General features: G+C 38.5%; 1 protein-coding gene across 10 annotated transcripts in view; it reads left to right on the top strand.

The window, feature by feature from the left end:
* ZNF774 (zinc finger protein 774) overlaps positions 1 to 14,851 on the top strand; it is a 70,167-nt gene that overhangs the window by 55,227 nt on the left and 89 nt on the right. For 8 of the 10 annotated variants that reach the window (XM_077124282.1, XM_077124279.1, XM_077124283.1 and 5 more), the window contains one exon: positions 453 to 14,758. In XM_077124282.1, coding sequence (XP_076980397.1) covers positions 453 to 1,678 — 1,226 coding nt within the window. In that variant the 3' untranslated portion in view covers positions 1,679 to 14,758. Of the gene's footprint in view, positions 1 to 452; positions 14,759 to 14,851 lie in introns of those variants that run through there. The other 2 variants (XM_077124284.1, XM_077124285.1) reach the window with 2 other exon arrangements.

Here is a 14,851-nt window from a genome sequence, read left to right as displayed (position 1 = left end):
TTCTTAGGAATACATGAAAGTATTGTGTTCAATGATCTAATAACCTATTTTCAAATATTAGAAAATTGATAAATAGATATTTCATGGGTAGATTGATGGATAGATAGAATGATATGGCAAATGTGGCAAAATGTTAAAATTGGTGGATCTGGGTATTTAGGGGCATGGGAGTTATGTTGGAGTTCTCTGTATGGGGTTTGTATTCTTTATGCATCTGTCCTATAATTTTGAAATGATTTCAAGTTAAAAAGTTTAAAGAAAAAAAGAGGTTTGAGAATTCATGTTTTCTGTAAGCTTAATAAACTTCAGTAAATGTTTATATCCAAAAGGTATATGGTTGAATTAACTGTAGTCTGCTGCTGAAACAGTACTTTTTATCTTTCTTATTGCTTTCTGATGTTCTTTCCTGATAACTGATACTTTATTCTCTATTACTTCTGTTAATTTTTCAGGTTTTGAAAATCAGGTGTCAAAATTCAATAAGGACATTCCTGAAACAGCAAAACAATGTGGAATGCCATCAGAAAGGGCCAATAAAAATCTCTCTCATACCCCTAGTTGGGGAGGAAACTGGGAGAGGTGCCTTAAATTAGAAGGGCAACATGGAACCATTCCAGAAGAAGCCCAACAGGAGACGGAGTTAAACAAGTTCCTGGATGGATATGTAGGAAAGAAGCCTGTGTGTGCAGAATGTGGAAAAAGCTTTAACCAGAGTTCCTATCTCATAAGACACCTAAGAACCCATACCGGTGAGAGGCCTTATAAATGCATTGAATGTGGGAAAGGCTTCAAACAGAGTTCAGACCTTGTCACCCACTGCAGGACACACACAGGAGAGAAACCCTACAAATGCAATGGTTGTGAGAAAAAATTCAGTGACAGCTCGACACTCATCAAACATCAGAGAACCCATACAGGTGAGAAACCCTATGAGTGCCCAGAGTGTGGAAAGACATTCAGACGGAAGCCACACCTCATAATGCACCAAAGAACCCACACAGGAGAGAAGCCCTACACGTGTCTCGAATGTCATAAAAGCTTTAGTCGGAGCTCAAATTTTGTCACCCACCAGAGGACCCACACGGGAGTGAAGCCTTACAGATGTAATGACTGTGGGGAGAGTTTTAGCCAGAGCTCAGATTTGATTAAGCACCAACGAACTCACACAGGAGAACGGCCCTTTAAATGCCCAGAGTGTGGGAAGGGCTTTAGGGATAGTTCTCATTTTGTGGCTCATATGGGTACTCACTCAGGAGAAAGGCCTTTCAATTGTCCTGACTGCCACAAAAGTTTTAGTCAGAACTCACATCTAGTCACACACCAGCGAACACACACAGGTGAGCGACCTTTTAAGTGTGATAACTGTGGGAAAGGATTCACTGACAGCTCTGCCCTCATTAAGCACCAACGGATCCACACTGGAGAAAGACCCTATAAATGTAGTGAGTGTGGGAAGAGCTTCAATCAGAGCTCCCACTTTATTACCCATCAACGAATCCACTTAGGAGATAGACCTTATCAATGCCCCGAGTGTGGCAAAACCTTTAATCAGCGTTCCCACTTTCTCACACACCAGAGAACACATACAGGAGAAAAACCTTTTCACTGTGCTAAATGTGACAAGAGCTTCCGTCAGAAAGCACATCTTTTATGCCATCAGAACACCCATTTGATTTAGGAAATAGCTTTTAGTGGTTCTGCTGCTCCCTTCCAAATTTATTGCTCCTGTCTTTAAGTACTTCAAAAAGAGAAAACCTGAACCTGGGCATCTGTGGTGCAAGTTGAAGCCTGATCTATTCTCTCTTTCTTTCATGTTATAATGGAGAGGATAAACCTATAGAGTCCATATAATGTTCCAAACACAGAAGGCATTCCTTAGTATTTCTGACTGGCTCGTAAGGAAATGTGAGTTTAATGGTTGATGTCTGATTGTAAAAAAGTAGTGAGGTAAATGTGGCCTAGAGGTAACATGTAAACCACTTAGCGTGGTGCCTGGTACAAAGTAGGTGCTCAATAACTGGTCACATGATCACCCTCAGTGCTCACTGTTTGCGATCTTCTATAAAGCCCTAATGGACCTGGCTCTTAAAATGCACTCAGTACATGGTTGGTGGCTTTCATCTACCGTATTACTCAGTACGAAATTTATTATTAGTGCAGGCCTTCAAGCCCAGAACATGCAAGAAGCTAGATTGGAATTAGAAAGTTTGGACTGTTAGCACATAGATTTAAGAAAGCAGAAAACATCCCAATCCATTGGCATTCGGGCATTAGTCATCTGATGTCTCATTGCAATGATGAGACAGATTTATTGTAGAGGATGCTTACAGTCTGGTAACACAGAGGCTGAAAGAATTTCAGAATTGATGCTGCCGCTTATGAGATAGTCTCAATGGAGGTTTCCTGTCATCTGAGACATATGCATTTTGCTGAATTCTAAGAAAATATTTTATGATGAATAATCCAGAGGAACCTGAAAGAGGCCTGTAAAATTGTGGAACTGAAATTGCTGAGAAAGTTCAATGATCTTTACAGGGATCCTTCCTGGCATTTAGCTGAAAGAGGCAATTCTTGTTTTCTAATTTGAAGGGTCATTAGCCCTTTAGTTTTAGGGTTATACATTTTATGCACTAATATATTCCTATATTTACTTGAAATAATTTGAGGGAAGGCAGGAAAAAACACTTCCTTCATTGAGAAAGTGAGGTTTTTGAGTCCTGGCCCTGGCACTTAATTTGGCCAGCTTCTCACCTTCTCTCAACCCCAAGTTATACCTACCTTATCTATCTCACGCGGTTGTTGTGGGGATCTAACATAGACACACACGCATACATAAACACTTTGTTGTTAAACTGTAAAGTATAGTATCTCTAAAGATTGATGAATTTGTTATACAGTATTAATATCTTTTTTCCAAAGAAAGCTGGCTATTATTTCTCTAAATGTCCCATTTTCTCCCATAATGAGGGACTTCTTTTTTTTTTTACAAGTTGAAAAACTGAGTCCTGAAAATGCTAAATGATTCATTAGGGGCCACATAGTTAATGAAGAGTCATTATTTGGCTGCAGGTCTCTAGATTTCCAGTCTGTAGTCCTCTTCTTCAACAACATGGAACAGACCAGCTTTGGGAGTTCATCTGAGACTACAGGATTGGAGGACGCATGTTATAGCCATTAAACCAGTCTGAATTTGAAATTATGAAGAGGTTTAGCCTGAGTTCTGGGGAGCTTTACAAGAATTCAGGTTTGAGGGTAGAGGGGTAAAGAAAGGGGTGAGAGGTTAAGGAGGGAGTAGAGTGGTTATTACTCTTTAGAGAGAAAATTGGTAGATGTGAAGATTTTTTCTTTCAAGCCTTCCTACATCAATGTAGATTGAGTTGTTAAATCAGCCTTGGAACACAGAATGGAACATCCTTTTCCATTCCATCATATGGATTGCCATCTGAGTGCTGTAACTCATGGGGGATAGGACTCAGTTGATAACCTTAGTTCCTTCTTTGGGAGGTTTATGTTAAAAATATATATATTAGGCAAGATATAATACATGGAAATTTATTTGAGCAATTTATGATTCATGAATTGAGTAGCATCCAAACCACATGTGAAAGGATCTAGGCTGAGGGAATGGAAAGGGGGAGCTTATGTAGGGCAAAAGTAGAACATGTGAAGAAATGTTCTGATTGGCTGGTGTTAAGTTTCCATTTTACATAGGTGAATCTTATAAAGATGGGAGGAGCTATACATTGATTAGTATGGTATGTGTGTCCATTCTAACAAGCTGTCTCTATGGGACTGAAACTGGTTTATCACCAGGTGTTGCATATCTGGTGATAAACCTGTTTCCTACAGGAGATGTTTAATTGTTTCATTTTCTTGGAAAGCCCCTGCAGGTCAATTGTTTTTGTGTTCTAGAAAATCCTTTCTTGGAAAGGGTTCCTCCTGGCAATGTGCCCCATAGGTGGCCATTTTATTTTAGTTAACAGTAATTTGGTAATTGACTAGGGAAAGAAGTGTGGTTAACCCAGTGCAGTTCTTAAAATGTGGGCCCAGCTCAATAACATCAGCATCACCTGGAAACTTGATAGAAATGCAAATTCTCAGTCTCTACCCCAGACTTACTGAATCAGAACCTCTGGAGGTAGGGCCAGTAATAGGTGTTTTAATAAGCTCTCCAGGTGATTATGAAACACATTCAAGCTTGAGAACGACATTTAAAAGATGCTGCTTCTTCTATTAAACATAGCCACAATATCATTCTTATGCCTGAAAAATTAACAGTGATTTTTTTTTTCTTTCTTTCTTTTTTTTTGGCATGGGCAGGCTCTGGGAATCAAACCCCGGGTCTCCAGCATGGCAGGCGAGAATTTTTAACAGTGATTTCTTAATACAAACATTCTAGTCAACATTAACATTTCCCCAATTATCTGTTTTTGTTTTTTTAGTTTGTTCAAATCAGAATCTAAATAACAATTCTACATTGCAGTTAGTTCATATGTTCCTTACAAGTCTTGATCTAAAGTTCTCCCTTCTCTCCTCCCCTCTCCCTCTCTCTCTTTTTTCTTATAACTTATTTGTTGAAGAAACCTGGATGTGTGCCCTGTAGTGTCTCCCATTGTCTGTATTTTGCTAATTCCATCCCATGGCTTTTTTGTTTTTAATTTTTATTTTTTTATTCCCAAGGCATTTTTAACATGTTCCTCGATCCCCTGCTCTCCTCATTCTGGTAATTGAATGTATACGTCTGAACAAATACAGATATCCTGACAAGAATACTCCATAGTGATTTTATGCACTTCCATCAGGAGATACATAGTGTTTATCTTATTTCTCTTACGATGTTAGCCACCATTCATAATCTATTATTTCATTTGGAATTTCAGATGGTGATATTTAGTATTCCTTCTTTAGTTAATAGCTGAAATACTTCTATAAAGAGAACTTCCCTTCATCAACTCTGGTTTTCCTGAGGTACAGCTTGTATAGGAAGAGCACAACAACTGATTGACTAGGACTCGTTTGGGAATTCTACTGTGAATCTCTCTTCTGACAGGAAATTTCTGAATGCATACATCTCATAATTTTTCTAATATACCCTGTTGATTTTCTCCTCCTCTACTCCCCTCCATTTGTGTGGGTGGCCCATAAAGCAGTGTGCTGATGAGCTCAATAAATACTTGAATGATTCCCTAGGGATGTAATTTCTATCTTGCCAATTAATATTTCCCAATACTACCCTGGCCTGAGACAGGAGAGGAAATTATATCCCTGTTAGCTGGGACTGATTCCACAACCCTTTTATAGTGACATGAGAGTATACCATCTTTATTTCTTTTAACTATCCAAGTATTGTTCTAGAATAAATATGGCCAGTATATAGACAACTGCAGTAATTTGTAAAAATTAGATGAAAAAGTAAGGGAAGAGCCCAGAAGGCAGAGGTCAGGGGTAATTTATGTAAAGTCCAAGAGTTCCATCTCTAAGGGGGTGGAATTCTGACCTGGGGTAGGATGTGGAATGAAAAAGTACAGTTGAGTATGCTGTTTCTCAAAAGAGATATTCTGAGCACTTTGTAGTGGATTAATATCAGATGTCCTGGAAGAGTGTCCCAAAAGGGAACCAGTTATCAGACATTGACGGAAACAAAAGTTACATTATTAGCACAAACAGACATAACCCCAAACCCAGTTAGGAATGTGATTTGTGATCACTGACTGCCTGTGGAGAGAATTAGGAGGCAGGATGTGGGAGCAGCACAGAACCAGTGTCAGAAGATCCGTCTTTAGGTCTTGGTACAGCGATTTACAAGTTAAGTGTCCTTGGGCAGGTGACTTAATCACTGTAGGTTTCAGTCTGTTAAATCAATTAAGGATCCTTTGCTCTAGCAATTTACAATCTGGGGCTTTCCTAGACTCAAGACTGTCAGATATGAGCAGGCTTATGTGTATCTTCATACTATGAGAGGTTAAAAGCAGATTGTCTATAGCCTGACTCGCTCTCCTGTTCCTCAGCCCTTCCCAGAAGTGGCACATTACCTCCAAACTAAAGACCTCCCTGGGCTCCAGCCCCTCCTATCCCTACATCCTAACAAGACCACTAGCTTGTAACATATATTGAGTTTTTTCTTATCACCTCGTGTTCCATGTTGTACATCTACAGTTGTGTATATCCTGTAAGATATGAGCTTCTGAAGGGCAATATGAGACTTGCTTTGTGTCTCTAACTCTTACTGGCTTCCTCCACCCTGCACCCAGAGCCATGATCAGGGAGTACTTAAATGCTATTGGTGAAAATGGAGGTAACAGACTTTCCGTATTTTTTTCTTTCTACCCTGTGGCTGGACCATTAGCTTCTTGTGCATGTACTATACCTCCTCTCTCTCTCATCCTAACGTCCAGGCCATTACCATTTTACTTTTCATATTTCTCTCAAAATGATTTTTCTCCATCTTCACTACCACCCCAGTCTAAATCAACCTCCATCTCTTGCCTGAATTTCCGCAGTAACCTCTTAACTGTTCTCCCAGATTTTATTTTTGCCCTCCTCTAATTTCTTCTCAGAATGTCACCTGCATTCCTGTTTTTCACTTCCACTAAGATGTAGATAAGCAGAGCTACATTTCTAGGCACTTATTTTTATCCCCCTTAAACTTTATTTTGAAAAAATTTCACATTTTTAAGACAGTTACAAAAACAATATAATACCCATTTAGAGAATTCCAACACTAACACCTCCCCCACTCCATATCCAGATCCACCAATTTTAACATTTTGCTGTACTTGTCTAGGTAATTTTAATAGTTAGGTATTCCCCGTCCCAGCATGTCTCAAACTGGGCTGTCAAAGGTATCTTAATTTTCACAACCGAAGGCCTCTTACTAAACTTCCCATTTAACGACTCTACTTTTTGGTACCACTCGTGCTTCTTAGAAATCTTCCTTTCCTTAGCAGTTGTGAGGTGGTTGTCACCTGCATTCCTCTTTTCAAATACCTTTCCTTCCTTCCCCTTAGATGTGTGTTCCTCCCCTCACCACCACTCCCAACGTTTTGGCTCTTGGTCCCCTTCTTTCCCTCTTTCTTTCCTGTTCTGTAACACTAATCTCATGACTTCAGCCATCATCCCTCAGACCATGGTCTAGCCCAACATTTCTCCTGAATTTCAGACTCTACCTGCTTGATGGGCACTCCCCAAGCCTAGCCTGTTGCTTCTGAAACCCAAAATCTTCAAAGTATATTGGCGTCTCCTCTCACAGTATCCCTTCTGCCATTTCTCTTTTGAAGTGGATCTCGCATTCTTCTACATACCCTTGCCAGAAACCTCCTGGTCAGCTTGAATTTCTCTTTCTCCTCCATTTCCTACATTTAATAGGTGCCAAGTCATGTAATGTCTGCCTCTACACTGTCTCTAAAAAAAAAAAAAAATCGCTCAAACATCATAAGCTTGTAAAAATTTCCAAAAATGCAGAAATGCCCAAAGGAAAAAAATGGGAATGCTTTGTTCCTTCCTCATTTCCTCCCCTAATTTCACTTTCCATAGTTCAGCTCTGTAATAGTCTAACATGCTAATCCTGTTTCTGACTCCTCTTTTCCACCCCTACTGCCACTGAGCTGGAGGATTGTTTTCTATTTGACCTCCTTGACTCTTTCAGTTCAATTCAACAAACATTTATTGAATGGTTACTATAAACAAAGTCCTCCACTAGGTCATAGAGGTACAAAGATAAATAGGACAGTATATTAGTAAAAGGGATGCCCTGCTACATTAGTAAAGCTCTTGTAAATAACTTTTTTCTCCCAGAAAAAATGTTTCCACGTTTCAGTTTATTTCCAAAGGGTGTGAACAGTTTTATAGTTCTCTGTTACTTGCTGCCAAATCATTTCTAAGTGAATTGTACCAATTTACAATGCTACTGGCAATAAACGGTTATCAGTTTCACCACATCCTTACCTCAAAAAAAGAAATTTGCTAATTTAATAAAGATTTATCACATTATTTAAATTTGTATTTCTTTGATTACCAGTAAGGGTGAACATTTTTCCATTTGTTAGCTTCTTTCTTGTATTTCTTCTATTGTGTACTTAGAGTATAAGTTTAGGAATCATAAAATTTGAGCATTTGATTTTTGAGGAAGTTGCTTTTCTTCCTGTTCCCTTCCCTCTCCTCCTCAGCACTGCTTTATAATTTTTCTACTTCATAAATAATACATGTTCATTTTTAGAAATATCAGAAAATACAATTAAGTAAAATCACCTGTTACCCATTTTCTAGAGTTAACCAATATCATTTGTGGTATATCTTTTAAAACTTTTTCTCTATCAAAAATATTCACAAATATATCACCTAACTTTTCCAAGATTGTGTCCTCCTCTATAAAATGGAAATATTTGTCCTTCAAATTGATAATTGAATGCAGACAATTTATGTGAAAGCGCTTTATCAAGTGCAGAATGTTATACAAATACAAGATGCTGCTGTATGACAAAAAACACCCTCTACTCTGCCAAACAGAATGACAGCAATTTGCTCCCTGAACACAGCCTACGTTCTCCTACCTTGGTACAGTTTTTTCTCTTGGGAATGCCTTCCTGCCTCAATTCCTCCTACTAAATTAGTTTCAATTCTTTTATTATTACTATTAATCAATATGTAAGATACATGAAAAGGAATGGAAAGAACAACCATTTACTTATCAGGCAGGTTAAGAAATAAAATTTTACCAATATATTTAAAGTCTTCTGGGAATCCCTCCCTCAACTCAGATCCCAGTTTCCTGAATTTGATGTTTTTCATTCCTATGTATTTACTTGTGCTTTTGCTATATATGTACAGCCTGAAGCAAGGCATAATATTGGTTTGCATAAACTTGTTTAAGCTTTATATAAGTAGTTGAATGGGTATCAAGGTAGCTATTCTTCTGTAACCTGCTTTTTCCCCCTCAATGTTATGTTCGTGAAATTTATCCAGGTTGGTACATGTAGTTGTACTTCATTTCCCTGCTCTAATAGTCTCATAATCACATCATAGTTTGTTTTCCTTTTTTCCCCCCCATTACTTTTTTTTATTAATTAAAGAAAAAAAAATTAACACAACATTTAGAAATCATTCCATTCTACATATGCAATCAGTAATTCTTAACATCGTCACATAGATGCATGATCATCAGCATTACTTATTTTTAATTCATGTTTTACTCATCTGTCCATAAGGTAGATAAAAGAAGCCTCAGACACAAGGTTTTCACAAGTTTGTTTTCCTTTTGATGGTCATTTATGTCATTTTCTTTTTTTCTTTTTTAACTGTCACAGATATTTCTGCTATGAGCATTTTTGTACGACCCCTTTTTCACATGTTTAGGAGTTTCTCTGGATATATACATATCTATGAGTGGAACTGCATTGTTAGCTAGTTATTGTCAAATTGTCCAAGTGGTTATATGATTTCCATTCTCACCAACAATATATAAATATCCTCATTACTATTCTCCCTTGCCAGTCCTTGACTTTGTCAGGCTTCGACACTTTTTCAATCTGTTGAGTATGAAATGATATCTCATTGTGGTTTTAATATATGCATCTCCCTGATTAGTAGGGAAGACGAACACTTCTATAAGTTTATCGACTGTGTTATCTTTTCAGTAAATTCTGTGTTCATAAAATATCCATTTTCTTGGCCTTTTTGACTCTTAACTGTATGAAATATTTCCACATCTCCCCCATCAAGCAGATGGTATCTCCTTTGCATCTCTATACCACTTTTGCTCTACATCTTATGTTTTACTTGCTTTATATTTCATCTTGTACTATCATTTGTGTACTTGAATCAAATTGTACTCCTCTTATAAAATCTTAGGTATTTTCCTATTGTCTGTAGAAGAGAGTTGAAGCTCCTGTAATATAGAATTTAAGATTCTTCCAAGGGCACTGGCATTAATCTTCCCCTCCTGCCTCTCACGTGGTACGATCCTGCCTTCTGTCCCAAGTATTGAATTCTTCATCCACACTGAGGTCCCAGTCCTCAGATGTTTGGCTTCTCTTTCTGTTGATACGATGGAGATCAATACCACTGTTTTAATTACCTATCAGATTCTTCATGAGATCCTGAAGCTCATAAAGCTCAATCTGGAGATCCTGAGGCTCACTTTTTATCTCTGAGCAGGGCTTTTGGTTTTAGATCTGTCATTGATATACTTAGAGTATGTACATTTTTTTCCTGAGGGACTTGGGTTCAACTGAAGGAAACCTGAATCTCAGTACCAGCATAGCCTGTCCTACCTCTTCAGAGTCAGAGGCGTATCACAAGCAGAATATATAAATTTCTACTCAACCCTACCTCACATCCCTACAATTTACTCAATTTAACTAAAACACACACACACACACACACTATTACATCCAGGCCCAGTGCAAATACTGGTGTTATAACACTTGGTATAAACAACAGTTCTCTTGAGCGTGTAGAGTTGTAGTTGGGAGAGACAGACGTAGAGACACATTATTTTACTGCAAAGTAGTATTAGGGAGCCAGGAAAAGGCTATCTTGAAGGTCAAGGAAGGCTCCTGGGAAGATGTGTTGGGCCAGCTGGTGTATAAATGAGTATAATACAAAGCATGATCTTGAAATAAAGCTTTGTTGAAGGTTCACATGTGAAATCTACCACAGAAGACATAAAGCACTCTGATACATGGGGATGTTGCCCGTGAGTCCACTGAACTGAACGCATGATTGACCCTTATGGTCCAGATAGCCCATCACTGTTCTGTGAGGGAGCAGTTTGAGCCTGGCCACTCTCTTTATAGACCAGGCACTGGTTATTGGCTGTGAAGTCTCAGGGAGGAATGTTGCTGCATGTGTGTGCGTGTCTCCCATTTTTTTCTGTTAATGTTTACATAACTTAATCAGTATTCTACATTGCTACCCTAGAATGCTCTGGAAATATAAGTGGTGGTAGAAATTTCTTCAGTTTGTCTGTAATCTCATGAGAGGCCCAGTGTGTTAGTTAGATTCAGTTGTCAACTTGGCCAGGTGAGCATACCTAGTCTTGTTGCTGCGGACATAAGCCAATGGTACGTGAACCTCATCTGTTGCTAATTAATCTGCAGTCAGCTAGGAGGTGTGTCTGCTGCAATGAGTGACGTTTGACTTAATTGGCTGGTGCTTAAATGAGAGAACACAATGTAGCACAGCCTAAGAAGCTCGGCAATTCCCATCTCAGCACTCCCAGCTCAGCCCAGGCCTTTGGAGATGCAGAAAGAAGTCACCCCCGGGGAAAGTTGTTGGAACCCAGGGGCCTGGAGAGAAGACCAGCAGAGACCATTCTGTGCCTTCCACGTAAGAAAGAACCTCAGTGGAAAGTTAGCTGCCTTTCCTCTGAAGAACCAACAAAATAAATCCCCTTTTATTAAAAGCCAATCCATCTCTGGTGTGTTGCATTCCAGCAGCTAGCAAACTAGAACACCCAGTAAGATTTTCTGCATGCCACTTCTGGAGAAGACATAAAAAGTGACATTCAATAAAGGAAGTGAGCTTTCTGCCACACAAAATACCTGTCTAAAGGGAATAAAGAATGACAAAGGAAGAGGGCAATTATGGGGGGCAGGAAGGAGGTTAGGTGTAGACCCCTGACACCAAAAGTCTACATCCACCACCCCCATCCTACAACCCGTGGTACCTAAGAAAGAGAAAGTCACACTCTCTGCCGAAGGTGAACATCTTTCCAAAAAGGTTCCTCTTGGACCTTTTGAAGCATCCTATGGCTCCTGCCCTTCGAGAAGACTGGAATGAGCTAAGCAGTATGGAGAGCCCATATATACATGCATGCACACAATGCCCATACAAATCCTTTCCTGGCTTTGCTTATGCTTTTTTTCCACCTAGTACTCTTCCTCACCTTTCCCTCTGGTCTTCTCTGAAAGCCCTGCCCACATAATATCTTTTCTAGGACACTCATATCATCTAGTCAAAATCAACTCATACCTTATGTTCTAGTTTGCTAGCTGCCAGATTGCAATATACCAGGAATGGAATGGCTTTTAAAAAGGGGAATTTAATCAGATGCTAGTTTACAGTTCTAAGGCTGAGAAAATGTTCCAATTAAAGCAAGTCTATAGAAATGTCCAATCTCAGGCTCCAGGGAAAGATACCTTGGTTCAAGAAGGCCGATGATATTCAGGGCTTCTTTCTCAAGTGGAAAGCACATGGCGAACACAGTCATAGTTTCTCTCTCAGCTGTTAGGCACATGGTGAGAAAGGCATCATCTGCTAGCTTTCTCTCCTGGCTTCCTGTTTCATGAAGCTCCCTGGGAGGCGTTTTCCCTCTTCATCTCCAAAGGTCGCTGGCTTGTGGGCTCTCTGCTTCTCGTGGCTATGTCATTCTACTCTGCCCTCTCTGAATCTCTCTCTCATTCTCCAAAATGTTTCCTCTTTTATAGGACTCCAGAAACTAATCAAGACCCACCCAAATGGTTGGAGACATGCCCCTACCTAATCCAGTTTAACAACCACTCTTGATTAAATTACATCTCCAGGGAGATGATCTAATTACAGTTTCAAACATGCAATACTGAATAGGGATTATAAGAAACAGTTGCCTTTACGAAATGGGATTAGGATTAAAACATGGCTTTTCTAGGGTACATACGTCATTTCAAACCACCACACTTTATCAGTACTCCCAGATTTCTGTCTTGATGTGTGAACTCCTCATGAGTTCTTTGTCATGTCTGGGTCCATCACATTTTTTGGTAGATGTATCTGGACAAATCTTTCAATTCAGCTCTTTTGGCAGCCACTACTGGGCACTACAGTTGACACACATGTGGATAATAGTGTTCATATACACCAATCTTGAGGTGAGTGCAGTTTGAATCCTGGCTGTGCCACTGACAAGTTGTGTAGTCTTTGGAAAGTTAGTTAACCTTTCTGAGTCTCAGTTTCTTCATTTTTAAATTGGAGAATTCTAGTAATTCCTATGTTACAGGGTGGTTGTGAGGGTCAAATGAAAGAATGAATACCAAACATTTAGAAAGGGCTGGGCACTCATTACAAGTTAGCTGTTGTTATTTGTAAGCCATTTGTCAACCCTAGTAAATACTAAGAGGCATGATGTGGGGAAATCCTGCCCCAAATCCCTAGTGGTCCCTCGCATGTGTCCAGAGCCCTTCAGGAGATCCAGCCTGGGTGGAGGCCCCAGGGTAAAGCTAGATTCATATTTGATTGAATACCTAGGACTGGGACTCAGGTGGCCATTTTAGAAATCTGTCTTCCAGAGAATAGCTACAATTCTATGAAAAGTTAGCCCTCAGCATCTTTCACCCTTCATCTTCAGGGGTATTGAGAAACTATTGCCTCAGATTTCCCAGCCTCTTCACAGGAAACTGGCTTCCAAAAGCCCAATATGTTTTTATATGAGACATCTTATCAAATCAGAAGTGTTATTCTCTGTCCCAGGGAAACCATACTTCTGGGAAATTTCTATGGGAATTATATAGAAATCAAATCCTAAATTTTCAACAGTAAGAATCCTGTATTTGTTAGCTATTCATGATGAATTTTCTTTTCACCTGATTTTCTGTCTTTGGGGGATTAATAATCTGTCTGGGAAGATGGACAGGTAAATAATTCAATGGGCCACGTGCTATAATAGAGCCATATATGACTGTACACTTGGAGTTGAAGACACCTTTCACTGTAGGGTACACCAGCAAATAAAAACAGCTTTTGGAGCCATTAAGAAATATCCTATCATTCATATGTATATATATATATATATATATATATATATATATATATATATATATACACACACACACACTAAAAACTTGATTGATAATAACATACATCTTCCCGGGGATTACTTATCAACCTCTTCTCTAAATCAAAGTTGGAGCCAAGCTTTTTTGAAGAGCCCAACTCTATTGTACCTAGTTAGTCATTCCTGTCATCAATTCTAGCTCTGAAATTTCTCTGACCTTTTCTGAGAAATTAGTTAAGTTTACATATGTGCAAGCAATGACAATTATGTTACAATATACTTCTCTACCTGGTATCTGTCTTTTAGTAAATACTATTTTGATTTCAAAAGCATTAAAATGTGAAAATCTTGGACTTATTTTTGAAGACATATGGTTTTTAAACTGCTTCTGGGTGACAAATGTGGAAATGATTAATTTTGCTTGAGGGAGGAGGTGACATTTAAGTTAAGTCTGGAAAATTGAGTATGTGTTCCAAGGCAGGTAAAAGTCTATCAAGTATTCCAGGTAAAGGGAAATCTCTATCATGATGCTTATCTCAAGTTATCCTGTTAATTGTTTTACTCCCACTAGCATTTAAGCGCCTCAAGGTCATGAACCATTTTTACTCAGAATGACTATTTAGCTCATTGTTTCACCATGTATTTATTTTATATTTACTAATTTTATTCATATTTATACTTGCTGATAAAATAGTATCTCTAATAGCTCATTGTAGAAAACTTGGGAAACACAGAGAAGCAGACAAACAAAACCTCTCATACAATTCTACTGTAATTCTGCTACCTGGAGAAATAACTGTTAAACATTTTGGTGTATATGATTCATGGCTTTTTAAAATTCATATGCATCTCTTTCTTTTTCTTTTTTTGCAAATGCAATTTCAGTGAGATATATTCACACACCGTATATTCCATCCTAAGTACTTTCTATTTTTTTCAAGCAAAAATGGTATCTTATATTGTGAGCTATTGATTGTACACCATGTATGAAATACTTGTATGTTAAGAATGTTCCTGTTTGTACTTTGTTTGGATTTGTCAATAAAAATAATAAAAGAAAAAGAAATGGTATCATACTATGTTTATTGGTTCATAATTTTGGTT

Source organism: Tamandua tetradactyla, chromosome 12 (assembly GCF_023851605.1).
Source record: "Tamandua tetradactyla isolate mTamTet1 chromosome 12, mTamTet1.pri, whole genome shotgun sequence".
Taxonomy (NCBI): Eukaryota; Metazoa; Chordata; class Mammalia; order Pilosa; family Myrmecophagidae; genus Tamandua; species Tamandua tetradactyla.
Note: the sequence above shows the minus strand (reverse complement) of the source record. Positions and strands in the feature narration are given on the sequence as shown.